The sequence below is a fragment of the Diceros bicornis genome, chromosome 38 (assembly GCF_020826845.1).
Source record: "Diceros bicornis minor isolate mBicDic1 chromosome 38, mDicBic1.mat.cur, whole genome shotgun sequence".
Taxonomy (NCBI): domain Eukaryota; kingdom Metazoa; phylum Chordata; class Mammalia; order Perissodactyla; family Rhinocerotidae; genus Diceros; species Diceros bicornis.
The window spans coordinates 2,178,921-2,200,392 of NC_080777.1; the positions used below are offsets into that span (position 1 = coordinate 2,178,921).

The following is a 21,472-nucleotide window of genomic DNA, read 5'->3' on the forward strand; positions in this document are numbered from 1 at the left end:
TGCATGGCTTGAGTTATTTCTTCCTCCAGGTCCAAGACTGATACAAAACATTGTCAGGGAATTTTCCCCAAATGATCTTACTGCTGTTACTGCTCATAAATATACATGTAAAACGTGTTTGTGGAATTTCCCACAAAAACATTCTGATATAAAGGATGAAGAAGTTTGTTTTCTGAAGTGTTTGTTTTCTGAATTGTATTTGTTACATCTGCAGATGTGGATGTGTTTTAATACCAACAAAGTTTTGGTTAACAGTAAAAGAAATCAGAGCATTCACAGATAAATGACCCTCATAACTCTTTGTCCCTTTTTGAATTCTCTAGACATCAAGGATACTATTTTTTTATAGTGAATATAGTAGTTTATTACTTCCACAAGAGGGAGTGTTCCATAATTTTATAACTAAAATAAGTTTTACAATTAATGTAACTAAAATAATTTTCGGGTTAGCCACAAAATTAATTAAGCCCATCTTAGAACTTGCTCTCATTTTGTTATATGTGCTATCCAGCACTTCACCAACCAACAAGGTCTTAGAGATGGGCGTTTCAGTATCTTCAACATAAATTTTCAATTTAGTGATTTATCTGAAGTGCCTTACCAGTACCAATATATCCAATAAGCCTAATTATTTACAATTAAATTTAATTCTATAAATGATTTTACCTAAGCAGAATAAAATTCAAGAGAAAGGAGAAAAATTTTTCTTCAGCACAGGTAGAAATGACAAAAACTGTCATTCTGTGAGAAACTGAGGGTGTCTTTTTTTAAAAAACTTTGTCTAATTGGAAATGTAAAAAAAAAATAAAGATTTTCTAACATGTAGTTGTAAAGCATTTAGAATAGCAAGGAGTGAATTTTGAACGCAGGGAGTCAGGAGACCAGGCTTAAACCTTGACTTAAGCAAGGCAGGACCTCTGGGGGCCCGTTTCTTCTCTATGAATTGAAGAGTTTAGACCATCCAATGTCTAAGTATTCTGTTCTAGAATTCTGTGAAATAAGTAGGCATTGGGGAAAGTTAAAAACATTCTAAGTTAAAGTTTCTTCTGCAATAACTAGCAGATTGTAGGGATTTTTCTTCAGATAAAATATATAGCTGCTGTAGTTTAGAAACAAAGATTAAGAAACCAAAAAGTTTGAAAGAAGTTCTTGAGAAATAATAGGTTAGCAGTCCTGGCCGCGAGCTCCCGTTCCCAGTCCCTGTCCCTCGACAGTCCTCGCTTCACTCTGTCTCAGCAGTACTCTCGCTGTTAAACAAGCTAAGTGGTGTCCAGAGGCCACTTGAACTTTGCTTCATAGTGCGATATGTTTTCCATTGGTAAAGATGACTCAAATTATTTGAAGATTTATTAATCATATTTTCATTTCTCTGCTGTACCCTACTTATGTTATCTCTCAATTTACCTTCAATTTTAAGAGAACATACCTAAAAATATTACCTTTCCGAGTTTAAAATGTTTTATTCTCTTGGTTGCTTTTGTTTTTAAAGATATTAGAAGCTTTACTATTCTTACTGGCTTCTAGATAAACCGATAAAAATAGGTGGAAGGTTTATGAATTTTGTTTGAAAAAGTTTTTCTTTGGGCCAGCCTGGTGGCGTAGCAGTTAAGTTTGCATGCTCTGCTTTGGCGGCCCGGGGTTCACAGGTTGAGATCCCGGGCGCTGACCTACGCACTGCTCATCAAGCCATGCTGTAGCCACATCCCATATAAAGTGGAGGAAGATGGGCACGGATGTTAGCCCGGGGCCAATCTTCCTCAGTAAAAAGAGGAGGGTTGGCAACTGATGTTAGCTCAGGGCTAATCTTCCTCACCAAAAAAAAAGTTTTTCTTTTATTTTTTTTCCAAAATGTAATTATTTTTTGATCTCGAGACTCAAGATCTTAGAGTTAATTCTATTAGATTAGAAGTTAATTCTAATGTGACTCTGCTTATATGTTGTCACTTGACATTTAGAACTTGGTTTTCAACTTCTCATTCTGCTTTCATGTACTCTGCTACTCATGAAAGATATCAGCAGTTGATGCCATTCTTACCAAGTTGCCTCAAAATTAACTACCTTAGTTCCATCATACCTGCTTATGTTTCCATATCTTCTGCAGTTTATTAAAACTCTTTGTTATTGGTTTTGTTTTCTCTCCAAACAATTTTTAGTTTTAGGTATGGTTACCATAGTTTCTAAATAAAAACTCAGGAAATTTAACGTAACAAATGATCTTTTTCTTATTTATGAATTTCCCTTGATGAATAATATTCTAGGATAGCAAAATAAACATTTAGCATTTAATGAAATGCCTTTATTGAAAAGTACCATTTGTTTGCCATATTTCTAATTGGTTTGCCATATTTCTAATTTTTTTCTAAAGCCTCTTTGCTTTTGTTCCTAAAGCTTTCCTAAAATTTTTTTCCAGTCTCAGGATCAGTTCAATTCATAGGAGTTTTTGAATATCTAGAAATGAGTAAATTTCTACTAGGGTAAAAGTATTATGTTAATAAATTATCTTATAATGTTAAAATCAGAAATTACATTTAATACCCCCTTCAAAAAACTCTGTGATTAATTACCTAGAGTTCTGTGTATGTGTTTGCATATGCTTTTAAAGAAAGCCATGAAGTTTCTGCATATTTTCATTCTCTTATACCCATGAATCTAGTTCCAAGCTCTAGGAGCTTCAAATAGGAGTATGAGTCAGGGCAAGCGGGTAGCCTCTGATTTATGGTGTGTTCCTGATTATAGACTTCTCTGTTTCTTAAACCAACTCTGGTGGCAATATGTATCAATTTTATCTGAGAGCCAACTCAGCCTTACAGAGCCTCAGGCAAAAATATAGTTTGGGGAGGAAAAGACAGGAAAGATATAAAATTCTAGTTGAATAAAATGAAGGAATTCAAGACATCCCCGACCTACACAGTCTAGGGTTAGTTTCTGTGTTAAAAGAGAACGAGAGAGTGAGAGAGAGAGATAGAGAGAGAAAACTCTACTAATGTTAATGGCAACTGGAACTTATAGTAGGTGCTAAGGTTTTGTCACTCTAGCCACCAAAACATCTCATGCTCTTTACTGAGTTTTTCCTAATTTGAGAAAAGCAAATGGTCAGTATCCAGGAATTCATTCATTCAAAAGTATTTATTAAACCCTTGCTAGCCAGATGCTGCTAAGTGCTAGGCATTCGTTAGTGGATTAAACAGGCGAGTTCTGCCCGTGTCAGGTTTGCCATGCGTTAGCATTAACTCCCTGTTTTTTATCTCTATTTATGCTTCACAAATTATTTGTATATTCGATTCTGATATTACCAGTAGTAGTGAAATTTCTACATTAATTTGTCTTCTGATTTTTCACTGTGTCAGCAATACCATTTTTTGAATGTCTTTACTAACCTTAAAGAAGAAAGTGATTGCCACTTTCTTGAATGTGACTGTTTCCAGTATCTCCTGTGCCTTAAATGTCGGCGGTTGTGAGAATAGCTTGTGGAGTGTCGCTCCTTGTAGGTTTGATGCCATTGTCTATTTTCACCTTATGCTTTCCGTGTTAAAGCAGCAGAGAGTCGTACTGAAGATGCTTTGTTGTGTTTTTACCATGTAAAAGATTTTTTCCAATCATAGCATAACAGGATGTTGAATGACAGAGGTAATGTTTTTTTCTGCCATATAGGCATAATTTCCACAGCAGGAATTATGCACATTTGTATGTTGGGAAAAGAGAGTTTTTACCATCTCCATTTTGAAAGTTCATGTGGCATGAGGAAATCTTTTCCCTAAGTTTTATTTTTGTTGTTGTTGTTGTTGTTACTGTCATTTTTAAGAAAATCCATATCTTCGCTTAAATGAGAAATATTTGCGATTAAAAAGTACCCAAGTTAGACATTTATAAATAGAGCTTGCTTAATAGTTTATCATTAGTGAATTTTTCATCTGAATGTTTATTCACCATGCTATGGAAAACACAGTCTTTCGATTGTTTTTAATTATCCATTGTTTTTAATTCACCAAAGTGTAATGTTTCTATCTTTTAGGAGTAGTAGACTTATGGTTTTTGTGAGGTATGTGTATGTCAGTTATCAAAAATTGTGCTGTGTGTGCTCTCATGGTGTTTTTGAAATCATGATTTTTATTTTATCTCCTTTAAAAGATAACATAATAATTCTTTTTTTAATAATTAAACTAATTTAGTAAATTCAAGATGGAGGCGCTTTCCTACTGATTATGCTTCCACCTCAGAAGATGAATTTGGATCAAACCGTAATTCCCCTAAACATACCCGTCTACGTACTTCTCCAGCCCTGAAAACGCCTCGACTGCAGAGCTCTGCGTCAGCAATGCCTACTAGTTCTTCATTCAAGCACCGGATAAAAGAGCAGGAAGACTACATCCGAGATTGGACTGCTCATCGAGAAGAGATAGCCAGGTTGGTTTTAATGCATTATCTTTAAGAGTTGAAATTTTTCGTCAGCATTTCAACCTCCTAACAAAGTTTAGTTAGCTTCTACTTGATTTGTACTAATAGTCCAAGAAATGAAATATACACATAACTATGAACTTAGTTTTGTCAGTACTATTACGCTCTCCATTTTTTTTGTGTTGTATGGTTAATGCCAGTGCTACTAACATATTGTAGAATTAATTTATTTTGATTACACCTTTTGTTATTACTAGTAGAGATGCTGATGAGATGGGTTAATATAATTTTTGACAGGTAGTGAATATTAGCTCTACATAATTAAGAATTGTGCAGCTAAATTTTTGATTGCTTTCCTTTTACCTTCCGGAGAGGTAACAGTGTGCTTGTTAGAGCTGTGTGCTGATGTTCTGGGGAGAGTTAGAGCAGGCAGATTTTCACTCACGTGTTTATGAACTCATGAACAGTTTATGAACAGTTAATTCAACCCTTTAATAATTACATCAAAATATGATTATTTTTAATATTAAATTTATTACAGCCTTTAGATTACATAATAAAAAGTAGAATTCATGCTGCAGATGTGATTTTTAATTGATAACTTATTGTGGTTGTATGTTGGAGAGAGGCTCTACTCAAACAGATGCTATAGTAGTTAAAATATGTTCTTTTCCAGTTGGTAAGAAATTAAATTTTACTGCAGTATACACTATGTTACCTAAATGTTTTCACTGTATACATGCTAAAATTATTTCTGTCTTTAGTTTAAGACTCTAATCTTCAAGTTTTACACTTGGAGATATTATTAAAGAACTTACATATATTAAGTACATAGATACTTGTAAAAAGGGCAAACTTTTACCATAATTTAATGGTGTTTATCTTTTTCTTTTTCTTTACTCCCTTGGCTTCTGTGAATTGTGTTTTTTCTGGCTTATTAGTTTAATGTACTGTTTAGGGATCTTATGTCTTTAATGACTATTCACTTGTAATTGCTTTTAATTGCTTGTAATTCTTAGAAAACATGCCCTTCTGATCTCATTGTGCTGCTTAAACATTTTTGTTTTACCGTATAAATAACATGTTTATGAGAATGCTTGTTGCAGCATCATGAGCCAGTTCTGGTTAGAGGAAGGGCGTCTGTGTGCTTTGGGATCCATGAATTATTATAGGCCCACAGAATGCCTGTGCTGAGAGAATCTGGACACATTTTTAATTCTTGTGGGCACAGCTGGCAACAGCAGGCCTTGCTCGAGGCTCGTGGCTCGTCGTTCTCCGGATTCCCGTGGAGGAGATGTCCCACTGCACAAGCTCCCATGGTGCCTGAGGGAACCAGAGGCATGTCTGCTTCCTCTTGGGTGCCCTCCCCTCTCAAGCCTTCCATCCCAAACCAGAACTACTGAACACCTTCTGGGCCCAACCCGCTTCCCTGTCCCCAAACAGAAAAGTTATAATACAAAGGGGGCGGGGAATAGGAACCGTGTGTTACGTTTTCACTTGGTTCCATTTTGTTGTTATGTGCGTTTTATCACTCTTGTCTATATGGATTTTATTATCTGTAGCAGGACGGGAAGGTCAGGCCATTTGACCTCTAATGACTTTATGCCTTTTCCCTCTCGTTCGTCAGTAGCACTATGCTAATAAAACTTGCCTTTGGGATTTTAATTTTTCAAGGTAGGTTTTTCAGCCGTATATGTCAAAGCCAGAGAAGATGTTTTTTGTTTTTTAAGGAATGAAGAAAAGAGGGGAGGTGGGGAGGAAGAATAGAAAGTATGGAAGGAAAGAAAGTTAATGTTGATATAAAGTTCCTATAGGACACTGATAAGTTTGCTTAACATGAGAAAATTTATTTTTAAATAACTATGAATCACAAACCAGGTAGAATGTGAGAAATAGTTTTATTTTTTTAAATGGCTACCACTGTTTCTTAAAACTCACATGCTGAGAGCAATACTTGTTGACAAGTAATAGGTAAAGATACTTTTATTTGAAAAGTGTAATAGTGATCCTAATTTATTACAAAATGTTTTATGCTTTAGCCTATTCTTTTTGTTGAGTATTTAGGGCTGTACCACTTAACTAGCACTTTGTAAATCTCTATGTAGTAATTATTTGCCTGCATTTAAACTTAAAGCACAAAAACAAGGTCCATTCGGAATATAAAGTATATAAGCAAAATATAGTGCATTTTGTCTTTCAGTGGGAAGAGGAAACTTTTTTCCCAGGTACCCCTGATACGTGTGCTTTCAGTAGTTCCTGCCTCAGTTTCTCTATTGTAACATAGATACAGATTTCCTTCCAGTAGGAATTTGATAGATTATATTAGTTTTAAGAATTTTAGGGTAAACAAAGCTCTAATACCACCTTTACAGATGACCAAATAAAATACATTTAATTTAAAAATTGTGCTAGAAGTTGTATAATTCCCAGTTGAATCAGAAGTTGCTTAAAGATATTTCAGTGTTTTAGATTCATTATTGCACATACTGCTGTAACATTAAATTTTTTTAGGAGAGAGTTCTAGTTAACAGAATATTTTGTTTTATAAGGCTTAACAACCAGTTATTATTGACGTGTTGCGCAAGAAGATTCAATGATAAAAGGAATGTCACGTTTTATCCTAATGTTGGCTGAAGGTATTGTTTGCAAAGGTGGTATCCTCTTGCTGTAGACACCTCTGCAATTCTGTTTTGGATCAATTTATATGTGTATAAGTTTTTTATGTATGTTGTGTATATACCTACAGTCCACATCCACTCAACAAAGAATTCTTAAGCAACTCCTGTGAGCGTAGCATAGTGTTTAGCCTGAGTGGGCTGTGAAGATGACTTATACATGGGTGTCCTCGCAGAGTTCAGAGTCAAAGGCAGAAAGTAAAGGTGTGTATGACCGTATAAGGCAGAGTGATATAAGAGGTTTAAAAGAGTATGAAGTTTTGCCCAAGTATAAGATGTGAACATATGTAGTTAATGGTGGCCAAACTGAAGACAGCACAAAGCCAGCTAAATAATGGGAGACTTTGAATGCCAGCTAAGGAGTGCACATCTTATTTTACGTGCTTTGAAGCTTTGAAGGTTTTGTAACAGGAAGCTGACTTCAGATCTGTATTAAAAGAGAGTAACTCTGAAAGCATTGTGTACAATTCTTTGAGAGAGAAGAGAGCCTTGAGATAGACTAGTGACCTATTCCAAAAGTTAACGTGCAAGGTATTGAAGACCTGAGATAGGATGGTGTTGGTGAGAATGAATGAATGAATGAATGCGAGATATGGAGGTGTAACAATTGGCAGCATTTGATGATTACCAGAATGGTAAGGCAGAATTTCAAATGATCCCATTGTTGTTCAAATGGAATATCGGAAAGAGTAAGGAACATAAAGTCAAGGAGAAAGAAGATAATTCTATTTTGGACATATTAACTTTAAGGTACTTAGGGAACAGCCATGGGAAGAAGTCTAGCAGACAGTTGAACTATGGCTCTGAAGCATCGGAAGCTGATGAGAGCTAGAATCATAGTTGTGGAAGTCACACAGAGAAAACACTGGAAGCTGTGGTAGTAGATGGTATTGCCGGGAAATGGTGAGTGAGCTGAGAATACTGCTGAACTCTGAGGGAAACCTGAATTATAGGGATGCCGTAATTCTAGTAGAGCCAAATGGTCAAGAGCGTGGAGTCTGGAATCAGACCTTCTAGATTGAAACCCAGCTCTACCACAGGTCTGTGTGACCCTGGACAAGTTAAATAACTGTGCTCTGGAGGTCTCATGTGTAGAATGGACATAATAGTGCCAGCTTGAGAGAGTTGACACATTGAGACACGTATATAACCTAGTGCCTGACACATAGTAAGCTATCCGTAAATGCTAGTTGTGTTTAAGTGGTGCAGAGAAAACAAGGGGCTGGCTGTGTGTGTATACTCAAACAGGATTGTATTGAGAACTTTATTGTGACCTTTCAGTTTTCTGTACATCTTATAATTTAAATTTATGAGACTCCAGGTATAACTGGAGTTTCAGAATCAACATTAAATTCTTACAATTTATAAAATACTCTATTGGGCTCACCCTATTTGTACCTAAGAATTTTGACCAAGGTTTTGTTCAAATTTTTAATCCAAACACAATTATTTTAAAGTGTCCTTTTGTCCTGACAATATTAACACTGGTATACAAGTGGTCTGGTTTTTTTAGTATTGAAAGGATTGTTAAATAGATATGTCACATAACACCCTGACCAGTCCCTGTTCCCTGATTTGATTGACCCCAAAGTAAAGTCATCTGACATTTCAAGACAAGAGAAAAAAGGCTTTTATTATTATTAAATCTTTTACACATAATGTTTTTATTAGTAAAGTTCAAATAAAAAGAATACGGATCAAAAATATTTTAAAACATTTAAAAATAGAACTATGGTTTATATTTTTTAAGCCTAAAATATTTGCAGTTAAAATTATGAATGTGTGACAATGTTAACAGTAAAAAACCAAATTACTTGTAATTTTAATACATTACTAAAAGCTTTTTTGTTTTGTTTTTTGGTAAGAGCCAGTTTAATTTAGTGGCCAGAATTAAGTGGTGTAGGTTTTCTTGTAGTCTATAAAGTAAGGTAATGAAACATATCTATGCATTTCAATCTTAGTAAAAAAAAAGTCTTTTAATTGCAATATAATTAAATGATATAGTACATTTGGGAGTGTGGGTAGAGGTGAGCTTTGATAATACTGAAGTATTTTTGGTTTGGAGAAAAGACTAGAGATAAGAATTATTTTATCCAGGAATAAGATATATCTGCTCAATAATTTTAAGACCTGATTTATTGGCTCAAAATCACTAAGTCTAGGCCCAGCTATTTCTCTTTTTTCTATTGGGCTAGGCCAGATCCAGCAGGAGTGGGCATACAACATCTGCCCACAAGTTCAAATGACAGTTATTCTTCAGTTTCTCTTTAGTTTTCCCACATTCCCTAGAACTTACCTGTGCCTTCATCGTATTCTCTGGCTTGAGGCTGCCTCTGACTGCCTCTCTGCCAGTGCTTGGCGGTCTCAGCCCTGCTCATGGAGTAAGGACAGTGCTTTCCTGTCAGATGACTTCAGGCCATCGTCGTCTTTTGTTTATTTGTTTATTTTTTGTGAGGAAGATCAGTCCTGAGCTAACATCCATGCCAATCCTCCTCTTTTTGCTGAGGAAGACCGGCTCTGAGCTAACATCTATTGCCAATCCTGCTCCTTTTTTGCCCCAAAGCCCCAGTAGATAGTTGTATGTCATAGTTGCACATCCTTCTAGTTGCTGTGTGTGGGACGCGTCCTCAGCATGGCCAGAGAAGAGGTGCGTCGGTGCGCGCCTGGGATCCGAACCCAGGCCGCCAGCAGCGGAGCATGCGCACTTAACCTCTAAGCCACGGGGCTGGCCCTCATTGTCTTCTTTTAACTTGCAGACTTTGTGTCTCTGGTGGAAATGGCCTGGGTTTTCTGGTTTGTTTTGGTTTGGTTTTTAAATTTACTCATTCACTTAGGAAATGTTTATTGATAGTCAACAGTGTGTGCTAAGACCTTCACAGTTATCTTCTTAACCATTACCGCCTTCTTTATGGCTTGTTCATTTATTTGAAGCATATTCAGAAGCCTAGTTTTAAGACTCTTCTTACATTTAGCCAAATAGAACTTACCTGTGGTGCTAAGTTAGTGTTTGAGCTTAGTTTCATTGACAGTAATGGGAGGTACCTTTTTTTTAATATAATTAAATCCATACCTCTTTTTATGGCCAGAAATAGATTCCTTGTACTTTATTCCTCTATTTGGGCCACTCGTTAAGTTGCTCTGGCTGCCCAAGAGAAGCCTCCAATTTCAACTCATTACTTTCCCGCCCTAAGCCAGTCTTGTGGCTCAGATTACTGATTTCTCCCAATTCTCCATGCTTTCATTCAATGTTCACAAGAGATGTGGTTTGCCATAATGCTTTCATTAAGGTTTGGCGATATTGGATCAAAATGCCGCCAAAATATAATAAATAGAACTGACAGTTTCCACCAAAAGAAGAGGAACAACTTGCCCTATCAGTAGGGAAGTTTTCTGTGAACCTTCCCTATAGTCTATACTTAGGGCAAATATATGAGTTAATCTTTAAGCCTCTTGAGAACTTGACTTTTTATGATTCTTTATTATAGTGTCAGATTCAACATAAGCTTTTCTGGAATGACCCTTAATGTCTCTCCTTAAACTAATTTTGTATTTTATTACTCTTGTCATTTAAAAGCTAGACTAAATTATTTCTTAAAGGCTGAGTCAAGTTGTAGCTGTAATCTCCTCTCCAATGCTAAAGTAACGGGAGGTTAGATTTGTTGTCAGCAGCTTCAGTGTTAGGATTCTAAAGCTATTGTATTAGTAGTTCATCAGTTCCTTGTTTCCAGTTGTATCCGAGATAGCCTCATTCTAATGTTTGCATGTATATAGCCTTTGGAACTCTGTTTACACGTAAAAACTTTCAAAAGTTGATATGCTATTAAAAAGATAAAGCAGATTTTATCCTTTTATAATTAATTTAAAACCTAAAAGAGTGTTCAGGTTGGCACTTTAAATCAATAAAGTCTGTTAGTTTTTTTCTATTATGGTTATTAAATCACACTTGCAAATATTGCATGTTTAAACTTCCTGTATACCCAAAGCCTATTTTTTTTTTAAATTTTATTTATTTATTTTTTCCCCCAAAGTCCCAGTAGGTAGTTGTATGTCATAGCTGCACATCCTTCTAGTTGCTGTATGTGGGACACAGTCTCAGCTTGGCTGGAGAAGCAGTGCGTTGGTGCACGCCCAGGATCCAAACCCTGGCCGCCAGCAGCGGAGCGCGAGTACTTAACTGCTAAGCCACGGGGCCGGCCCACCCAAAGCCTATTATTAATACCCTTTTCCCCCTGTATTCAACCCTTCAGTGAAAGATAACCTTTAATTGATTTAAATAAGAAAGTTATATTACTGAGGTAGTTCACATTAAAAAACCATAAACTTCATAAAGTATGTCCTTCATGTTATCCCACCTTCTTACAAATAATGCATATTTATTTCTACAACATTTTTGCAATTGGATCATTGGTACTGACACTCAGGAAGATAGAAAACTAGAACCGGTGTTATAGAACTTAACCCTTAATCTGTATTTCCTTCCTTTGGACTATTGTCCCAAAGAAAATGAAAATGAAATGTGAAAATTACCTATTAATTTTTCAAATTTGAAGGCTTGAGTTTTTATTGGTATTGCAAAGGAAGCAGAGGGATTGCAAAACTCTGAATAAAATGTATCCTTTTAGAATTTCCTCCTCTAGCAGATTTGGTGGGGCGGAGATTGAGAATAAGAGCAAGGGTAAAGTTTAAAGAAAGAGCATAGATACCAAAGATGTAAAGAAATACATTATTATAAAATATTCCAATAATTGTAATCTAGAAACATTATGGAATTAATTTGTAAGTTTAAATTTAACAACTATATGAGTAGATTCATACTCTATATTGAATCATAAATCTGCTATTTCTACTTGAAGATATTCGTAACTTTGGGGTTTTTTTCTTGATAATTTTATTTGCCTTTTACAATTCCTACTACTGGTTTTAGTGGATGCTGAGATTTTTTAAGCAATGTGGATTTAAATTAATTTAATAGTCTGTATTATTGAGTCAAGTTTTAAGAATTGCCATGCAGAGAAACAGCTGGCATATATACAACATACTTGCAAATTAAAAGAAGGCCTTTTGGGTGCTTATTGATTGAACAATATACGTCGTATATACATTGAGTTGTTCATTTAAAAAAATTTTTACTGTATAACATGTTGAGATTGCTGTTGTCCCTGTTTTTCCTAATTAATTCATACTGCTTTCTACAAATATCAGAAGCTTCATTGTACAGATGTCTGCATAAAAAACTTTAAAGAAAAAATAGGTTTTTGGATAAGCTAATGCCTTTTTTTTTTTTTTAATCTCATTAAGCTTGGTTATTCTGTTTCTCGTCCTAGTTCTTTTATTTCAGGAAATTGCAAGAATTGAATATATTATCTAAGGGAACACTTTAAACCCCTTCTCAGAAGAATTACATCAACAGTTAACAAGTTTTTAAAAATTATACTGGGAATGATAATGTGAGATGTAGCCTGACATAATAAAAAAATCTGGTACACCACTTACTATTTGTGACCTTAACCAAAAAATGGTCATATAACCTCTCCTAAGCCTCATTTTCCCCTCATCTGTGAAACAAGATGATTAGTATCTGTCATAGTGGTTGTGAGAATTAAATGAGTTGATGAATATAAAGCTTCTTTATCATGGTGCTCATTATATTATAATATGATGGTTTTGATTGTTTTATAACGTAATGGTGCTCATTACATTTATTCTAAGCTTCTTAGGACAGAGACCCTGTCTGCTTCTTCACCATTGTAGCCCTTAGGACCTAACACAGTGCCTGGCACATAATAAGGAATCAGTAAATATTTACTGGTGTTCTTCCTACCTTTTTGGATTGGTAAATAAAAAAGGAATTGAGCACAGATTGCTTCTGTTGGGCCATAAGCTTCAATTTAGCCTCTCTTTTTAGGTCTATAGTTAAAGTTTTCTGCAATTACCACATTCCTTGTAAGTCTCACAATTTGCATAAGTTAAAAAAAGTATTACTTTGCACTTTGGATTTTAAAGTTGCATAAGCTTTCACGTGAACTTTTAAGAATGTTCTGTCATTCCAAAACCTCCCATGTGGATGTAGCCAAATTGAGTTCATGTGCAGCAGATGCATAACTTAGAAAACTTGCAAGTCTCATTGAATTGAAATCTTTTTGAGAAAAACAAGAATATCGATGGTAGATTTTGTAAGTTTTTCCCTCTTAAAAAAATAGGAGTAAGGAAAAAATTCTGTTTTCTCCTTTAATTATCACTGACAACAATTACTTAGTTATTCACTCCAGGCAGCTAAAAACACAAGTAAATGGCTTTATGGAAATGAGCTCTAAACCTGGGATCTGGCCCTGACTTAGCTGCTTTCAAGTTGTGTGGTCCTGAGCAAGCCATTCGGTTTCTCTGAGAATGTGTCCCTGTTCACACTCAGTTAGATAGGTCCTGTCTTGCACGAGCTTTGTGACCCTCAGATGACGTAACATGTACTACATGAAGTGCTATGCGTAGCGTAAAGTGCCGTGTTGGGGTTCCTAACCTCTTGAGACCGTAGACCCCTTTGGCCATCTGGGGAAGCTTATGGAGCTCTTCTCAGAATAATGTTTCTAAATGCATAGACGTAGAATACTTAGAGTTACAAAGAAATGCAATTATATTGAAATACAGCTGTGAAAATATTTTTAAAGTGATACAGTAATATACAGTTCTTTAACATATCAAATGGAGCGTTATTGCTGTGGGTTTAATGACTGCGGGAATTTTGAAGTAGTGATGACTGTAAATGTTTGGAGGTACCTGTGGCAACTATAGTGTGATTTCTGTTGGTGACAGAAATCCCCAGGATTGCTAATACCACTATTGTTTGTTGCTTGTATTTATAATTCAAAGAAATGCTAAGCTTCAGTTGGAGGTTAGTGAAAATAAAGTTGTAATTGCTTTTTCTCATCCAAGTTCATGGACTCTTTGAATTCTGCCCACCACCCCCAAGTTTAAGAACTCTTGTGATATATTTATCATAGTCATTAACAGTAACAGTGTCTTTTAAAAGGCATAGCACTACTTCAGGGTGTTTAACATATATTTTTCAAAGTGACAGCTTGTAGATTATGTGGAATTTAGTTTTATTAATTTTTGGAGTTAAAGTTTAAGACTTTGAGTATCAAAATAGTTCATAGCATTTCTAAAGAATCTTAGGTTTTGGGTACAAATCTTTACTTAGATAAACAACTTATGTAACTGATTCTATTATAAATGATTGTTTCTAGAGCTGTTATTTAAAAGAGATTAAACTTCTTTTCTAAAATTATTACCAGGATCAGCCAAGATCTTGCTCTCATTGCTCGGGAAATCAACGATGTAGCAGGAGAGATAGATTCAGTGACTTCATCAGGCACTGCCCCTAGTACCACAGTAAGCACTGCTGCCACCACCCCTGGCTCTGCCATAGACACTAGAGAAGAGGTAGGAGATCTTCATGGAGAAATGCATAAGGTTCTTTCTTTTCTTTATTTCTTTTGCTTTTAGCTTTTTGCTTAGTTTATTTTAGTTATGTCCTCCCTCCCTGTGTGCATGAAGCTCTGCATTTTCCAACTTTGCTTTAACAAATTTATATTTTTGTAACAAAATGAATAAAGGCTAACATTTGGTCTACTATTAACATGAAGCTATAAAATTATTCAAAATAAGCACTTTGCTAATTATTGGTGCATAGTTTAACTTAAAATCTGAATATAAATGGTATATGAAAAGCAAACCAAAATTTAATAAATGATTGTATAACGTTTCTGTAAAGTTTGGCTATGAAAATACTCCAATTAAAAAGGTATTTTCATAGCTAGTTAACTAGGAGATATCTCTAATAGCAAAGAAAGAGAAAAATTCTACAGTTTTCACTGCTTTAAATAATTCTGTTGATAAATACATACACACATATACACACGAGGATGCTTTGAAAATTGAAACATATATACACACACACGCACAAATACATATATATTCAGTTTTGAAGCATTCCTATAAACGCTGAGATATAAGTTAGCATATATAGACTATTGCCCTTCCAAACCCGGGCTTCCTGCTCTCCCACTCCAGGGGACACCATCTGCATAGCATTGCTCTAGAAGGTACCTTTAACATAGAGTATAAAATTAATAGTACTCTGGCCATATTGAGTCTCTTAATCTGTTGCAGAAATGCAAGCAAAAGATTGGCATTTGAAAAAATGAACTAAGTTTTCCTAGGACAAAGCCACACTCATTTATTTAGTTATCGTCTGGCTGTTTTGTGTTACAATGTCAGAACTGAGTAGTTGCACAGAGACTGTGTGGCTGCAAAGCCTAAAATATTTATTCTTTGGCCCTTTACAGAAAAAATTGGCCACTCTCTAATACTGATGATTCCACTTCCTTAATTTTATACAACAATGTTCTCAATAGTAGCCAAAAATGGCTAGCCTTTTTGACAAATTTAATTTCGGTAAACTATGCTAATAATATTTTCTTCAGTTGCTTTTTGTCATATTCTTTTTATAATCTAGTTCTTTAAAGGTCATTTTTTGGTTGTTTTATTTTCCCCTTCATGTATTGTCTAATTTGGTAAATGATGTTTCATTAGTCTGTGTAGAGTTTTGTTACCATATTGATCAACTATAAATGTATATAAAATCATCCTCATTGGTGAAAAACAAAAGGATCTTCTTGGTGGCAAGACATACACAATTCTTATGGTACATTTAGAATGATGAAGATATTATTTTCTCAGCTGTCTAACTAAATTTTACCTAACATGATTGTACATTCATTCAGACCCAGTAAAATTATTCAGACATTTCATTGAATAGACCTTCATTTTTCCTTTTTTGTTTTATTTCTGAATATTATACTAGAGTTTATTCCTTCTTCAGTAAACCTGAGTTACTTTGTATTGTATGTGTAATTTGTACTGTAGATGGCACTATATCATTTTGACTGGGATATGTAATTTCTGTAGCATTGCTAAAAGTTTAAATAAGACCAAAATACTTATTTTATGGATTTAAAAGTGTTTTCCTTTTGTAAACTTAATTGGAATTTGCTGTTTATGTATCTGTGAAGAAATTTGGCACCTGGATTTGGGGAGGAAAAAACAAGATAGGAAACTAAAAGAAAAAGAAATATTATCTTACACTAGTAAGGCAATGTGAGTAAAATGAACTCCTTGTCCATCTACATGGTGCAGTTTTTTCTATTTACCATCTGTTTTCCATTTGGGGGAAATCTTATCCATGGAAGAATCGAATTTAATATACCTATATATTTTGGATTTTGAAAATAAAATCTATGTAGGTGAACATCTATTTTATAAAACAGACACCTTTGAAGTACTTATAAAAAGAAAGAGTAATTGGTTTATTGAAGATATCATGCTTCTGTTACTACCTCAGAGTGGAATAACTTCTGTCTAATCATAAAAATTTTAATGCCAGTATCTGTACTTTTCCAAATTACTCTATTCTCATAAGGGTTTGCTTTGGTCCTATTAGTTGGTGGATCGTGTTTTTGATGAAAGCCTCAACTTCCGAAAGATCCCTCCATTAGTCCATTCTAAAACACCAGAAGGAAACAACTGTCGGTCTAGTGACCCAAGACCTCAACCCACAGAGCCTCCTGATCACTTAACGATTACGAGGCGGAGAACATGGAGCAGGGATGAGGTAAGTAAGCCACAGACCTTAACAGATGGCAGAGGAGGCACATCCCATCAGTGGGGAAGGGAGGAACTGTTAGTAAAGAGAGCTGGGAAAGAAGTGCTCGTCCTCATGGGTAGAATGAAATTTCATCCAGGTATCACATCATATACAAATAATTAACTCCAAATGAGGATGAAAGCAAAACTTAAAATTTTTCATAAAATATAGGTAAATAACTTTCAACATTGTACTAGGGAATGATTTCTTAAAAGACAAAAAAAGTTTTGACTTGAAAATAAAAGATTGATAAATTTAAGTATATTAAAGGACTTTTGCAAAACATACAGCCAACAGAGAATTAGTACACAGGATATATAAAGAACTCCTACCAATTAATTAAAAAGGTAAAAACAGCCCAATAGAAAAATTTGCATAAAACATGAATAGCGTTTTACTGAAAATACCTAAGGCCTACAAAATATGAAGAGATGTTCAACTTCATGAGCGTAAAGAGAAATACATTTTAAGGCTACAATGAGATTATTTTATATAAATTCAATTGGCAACAAATTAAAAAGTCTTAAAATATTAAGTGTTGGAGAAGATGTGGAGACATTATTGTTGTTGGTTGAAGTTAAATTGGTGCAATCACTGTGGAAAACAGTTTGACCTTATTTCTTAAAGTTGAACATAAGCATATCACAGATCTAGCAGTTTTACTGCTAGTATATGCCCAAAAGAAACCCGTTCCCATTGACAACAGAAGCCATGCCAAAAATATTTATAGTAGCATTGTGTATAATAACAAAAAGTTGGAATCAATCTAAGTGTTTCTACCAGCGGAAAAGTGAATGTATAAACTGGTATGTTCACAAATTGAACAATTATAGAGTAATCAAAACAAATGAACTATAGCAATATACAACAATATGGATGAGTTTTAGCAATATTACATTAAAAAATAATTAAGATAAAAAAACAGTTCTCAAAAGAGTATATATAATGTGGTTCTCTGTCATCAGTTTTAAAAATGAAAGTATACCCTTAGGACAGAAGTAGATCTAACAAATGATGTAAGGAGGAAGGCGAGGGAACCATGAGTGGGGTTGAGGATGTTGTTTACCTTGGGTGGAGTGAGGCAGGGAGATGGGGTTGGGGAACTCAGATGACTAAAGGTAGATTATATCAGTCACCTGTTTCTCCATAACAGACCACAAAAATCTCACTGGCGTAGAGCAATAAGCGTTTATTTGTCACACACCTGTGGGTTAACTGGTACTGCTCAACTGGACGATTAAAAGTTGTAGGTTGGGTCCAGGTTTGCTCCATGTGTCTGTGAAAGTGCTTGGACCAGTGAGCTAGCTAGGGCTTGTTCTTAGTGTATATATACATATATACTTTTCTTTTTTTGTGAGGAAGATCAGCCCTGAGCTAACATCCATGCTAATCCTCCTCTTTTTGCTGAGGAAGACCAGCTCTGAGCTAACATCTATTGCCAATCCTCCTCCTTTTTGTCCCGAAAGCCCCAGTAGATAGTTGTATGTCATAGTTGCACATCCTTCTAGTTGCTGTATGTGGGACGTGGCCTCAGCATGGCCGGACAAGTGGTGCATCGGTGCGCGCCCAGGATCCGAACCCAGGCCGCCAGTAGCAGAGTGCGCGCACTTAACCGCTAAGCCACGGGGCCGGCCCGCTAGGGCTTGTTCTTGTCCTGGTTATATCATAAACACAAGAGAGCAAGCGCTACCATGCAAGCACATTTCAGGTCTTTGCTGTGTCGTGTCTGCTAACATCTCATTGTTGAAAGCAAGTCACATGGCTGAGGCCAAAGGCAGGGGGAGAGAAGTGTCCTTAATGGAGACTCTGGAGGGAGTGAATGTTTTGAACAACATCTATTCTCTCACACTGGTTATTGTTAGGTCCTAGCTTTCGTTTGGGGTGGTAGATTCACAAGTGCTCATTACATTATTAAAGAGAAAGAAAGAGAAAGTGGTCCAGGTTGGACCAGTGATGTGTGTCAGGAATCAAGAATTATGATTAATTCTGTGTACCTGAGACCCAATGTGGATATAAATTATTAAATTGTCATTTAAAAAAATAAATGTTGCAGTGAGAAATCAGGGAAAGAGAGGTTTATTGAAAAGGTTTATGGTCATGGAAAGTAGATGAAATGAGTTTGGGAAAAAATTAAGAATAAAAAGGTGTTTATTCACCAAAAAATGGTTATTTCAAATAGCACTGTGGAAAGAGCTAATTGAGGAAGGACACACAGAGGTGGTTCAGGTACAGGCTTGGGGGCTGGGTAGAAGGAGAATATAGAAAGGAGCAGTTAACAAGAAGGGTTTAATCACAAGTTGGCATTTGTGTATCTCTGGATTTAAGGAACAGGAGCTAAGAGTTCGTATGTAAGAACATATATGTTTGCAGTTATACTGAGTAGGAAAAAATCTATCTGCTGGAAAAGCAGGTAGCTAGCTCCCTAGTTGCAATATGCTGGATGGTTTTACAACACACTCTGTCTGGCCTGGCCTGGTGGTGCATTTGTTGTTCTTGGTATCAGGAAGAGGTCCCATCCACTAGTCTTATCTATACTCATTCTGTCCTGAGGTCTAAGAAGATAAATTCCTCTGAATGTAATAAAACTACGTAGTTTATGTTTTTAAAGAGAATGGAAATATCTAGATTTATAGTTATTTCAAAGTTGATATCAGAAAATTTTTTAATACATTGTGACACTGAAGTACACTTTATCGGTTAGGACAAAGATATCCTTTTCTGTGTTATAATCTTTCCTTAGACTGTCCTGCCCTTTCTCACTCCTTCCTAATTAATATATGTCTCCCACTCTTACTAGACTTGTTTCATCATGGCTCACAGAATATCATTATGCTTACGTATCCTTTCATTGTCTTTATCTTGCTTTCCACATCTTAAGTAACCTTTTATTGATACCCTACTAAATTCAAATCCTTGTCATTCGTAAATTCTGTTTTCTGTGATGCTTTCTTTCTTTATGCCACCCCTCACTGAACTCTCTTTGGTTAGAATTGTGCAACACTGAATCACAAAATTTAGTACTTACTTACATTGTTTTTCATAAAACATTTAGTGGTATTTCCCATGTATTACTATTATGTCTCCCACTGGCCTTTAAAGCTTCTTAACGTCCAAGGCCATATTTTATTTTCTGCATTTTCTTACGGAGTCCGGGTACAGTTCTGACAATGTAATGAGCTGATTTTGAAACCACATCCAGCCCCAAGTTCAGTCTTTTTTCTAGTGTTCTACACTAGCTGTGTTGTTCATGATTTAGCCCTTGGCAAACTCCAGCTTACAGGCCAAATCCAGCCTGCCACCTGTTTTTGTAAATAAAGGTTTATTACAGCACAGCCATGCCCCCTAGTTTGCATCTTATCTATAGCTACTTTTGCTACAATGAGAGAGTTGAGTAGTTGTGACAGAGACCATATGGCCTAAAATCTTCTTTCTCTGGCCTTTTACAGAAGAAGTTTGCTAGCCCCTGGTTTTGCCCATGAATTTCAACTGGGGTGGTACCAACCCCCATCATAAAAAATTATTATGTTGAGTAAATTTTTAAAAATTATCTCTCCCGCTAGACCCTGCCCTGGAGAGCTAGGATTGTAAGCTTCTTGATCTCTATATGCATATTATTTGGTGAAAGAATAGATAATAAACTTAGTATTCTAAATTATTTATATTTTTTGTTTTATGATAATTTGACTTGGAAGCATGAGAGACAGGAACATGATAGTAATTGATGATAAGATAATATGGATTATTTTCTGTAAGTGATATGACCAAAATAATATGGAAACTTGACAAGTTATTTAACAAAAAGGAACTCCTTTGTTGATATTTATTTCTTTCTCAATTTAGTTACACATTACTCTAATTACATTCTTCATTGGTCTTTTATTAAAATTAGCATAAATACCAAATGCCCCTAAATGTAGTGAGTTGTAACTAACTAGTGTTCTTGGTGGTTATACATCCAGTGTTGATATTTCAATGTCTCCTTTTTCTTTGGATGTTTCAGGTCATGGGAGATAACCTGCTGCTGTCATCCGTCTTTCAGTTCTCTAGGAAGATAAGACAGTCGATAGATAAAACAGCTGGAAAGATCAGGTACTGTTTTGTTACTCAAACCTCCTTGCTTATATTCTTTTTTTTTTTTTTTTGTAAGAAGATCAGCCCTGTGCTAAATAACATCTGCCAATTCTCCTCTTTTTTTGCTGAGGAAGACTGGCCCTGGGCTAACATCTGCGCCCATCTTCCTCCACTTTGTATGGGACGCCGCCACAGCATGGCTGACAAACAGTGCGTCGGTGCACGCCCGGGATCCGAACCCGTGATCCCCAGGCCGCCGCAGCGGAGAGCGCACACTTAACTGCTTGCGCCACTGGGCTGGCCCCTCCTTGCTTATATTCTTGACAGTCGCCTCTTCCAATTCTTGCAAGCCTGCTATCACAGCTGTTAGGAAGTAGTGAAGTCAGTGGTACTGAATCTTACTGCTGCCACTACTGTATTCCTTCCTTTTTAGGTGTAAGTAGTAGCCGTGTGCTAGATAGCAAGGAGGGGACAAAAAGAGAGACAAAAGCCCCAGATAATCAGTCCCTTTATATTTGAGAGCTAACAGCTATAATAACTTAGATTAGTTTTATTAATAACCGGAAACAGTTTGCTTTTCCACAAAATAATAGTAAATATTTTAAATTAAGAGACTTTTGGGGCTGCTTTT

General features: G+C 35.7%; 1 protein-coding gene across 12 annotated transcripts in view; it reads left to right on the plus strand.

Moving 5' to 3' along the window:
- CEP170 (centrosomal protein 170) overlaps nucleotides 1-21,472 on the plus strand; it is a 134,830-nt gene that overhangs the window by 101,641 nt on the left and 11,717 nt on the right. For 7 of the 12 annotated variants that reach the window (XM_058533533.1, XM_058533532.1, XM_058533540.1 and 4 more), the window contains 4 exons: nucleotides 4,170-4,404; nucleotides 14,360-14,537; nucleotides 16,567-16,737; nucleotides 20,771-20,859. In XM_058533533.1, coding sequence (XP_058389516.1) covers nucleotides 4,170-4,404; nucleotides 14,360-14,537; nucleotides 16,567-16,737; nucleotides 20,771-20,859 — 673 coding nt within the window. The remainder of the gene's footprint in view (nucleotides 1-4,169; nucleotides 4,405-14,359; nucleotides 14,538-16,566; nucleotides 16,738-20,770; nucleotides 20,860-21,472) is intronic. The other 5 variants (XM_058533537.1, XM_058533542.1, XM_058533539.1 and 2 more) reach the window with 3 other exon arrangements.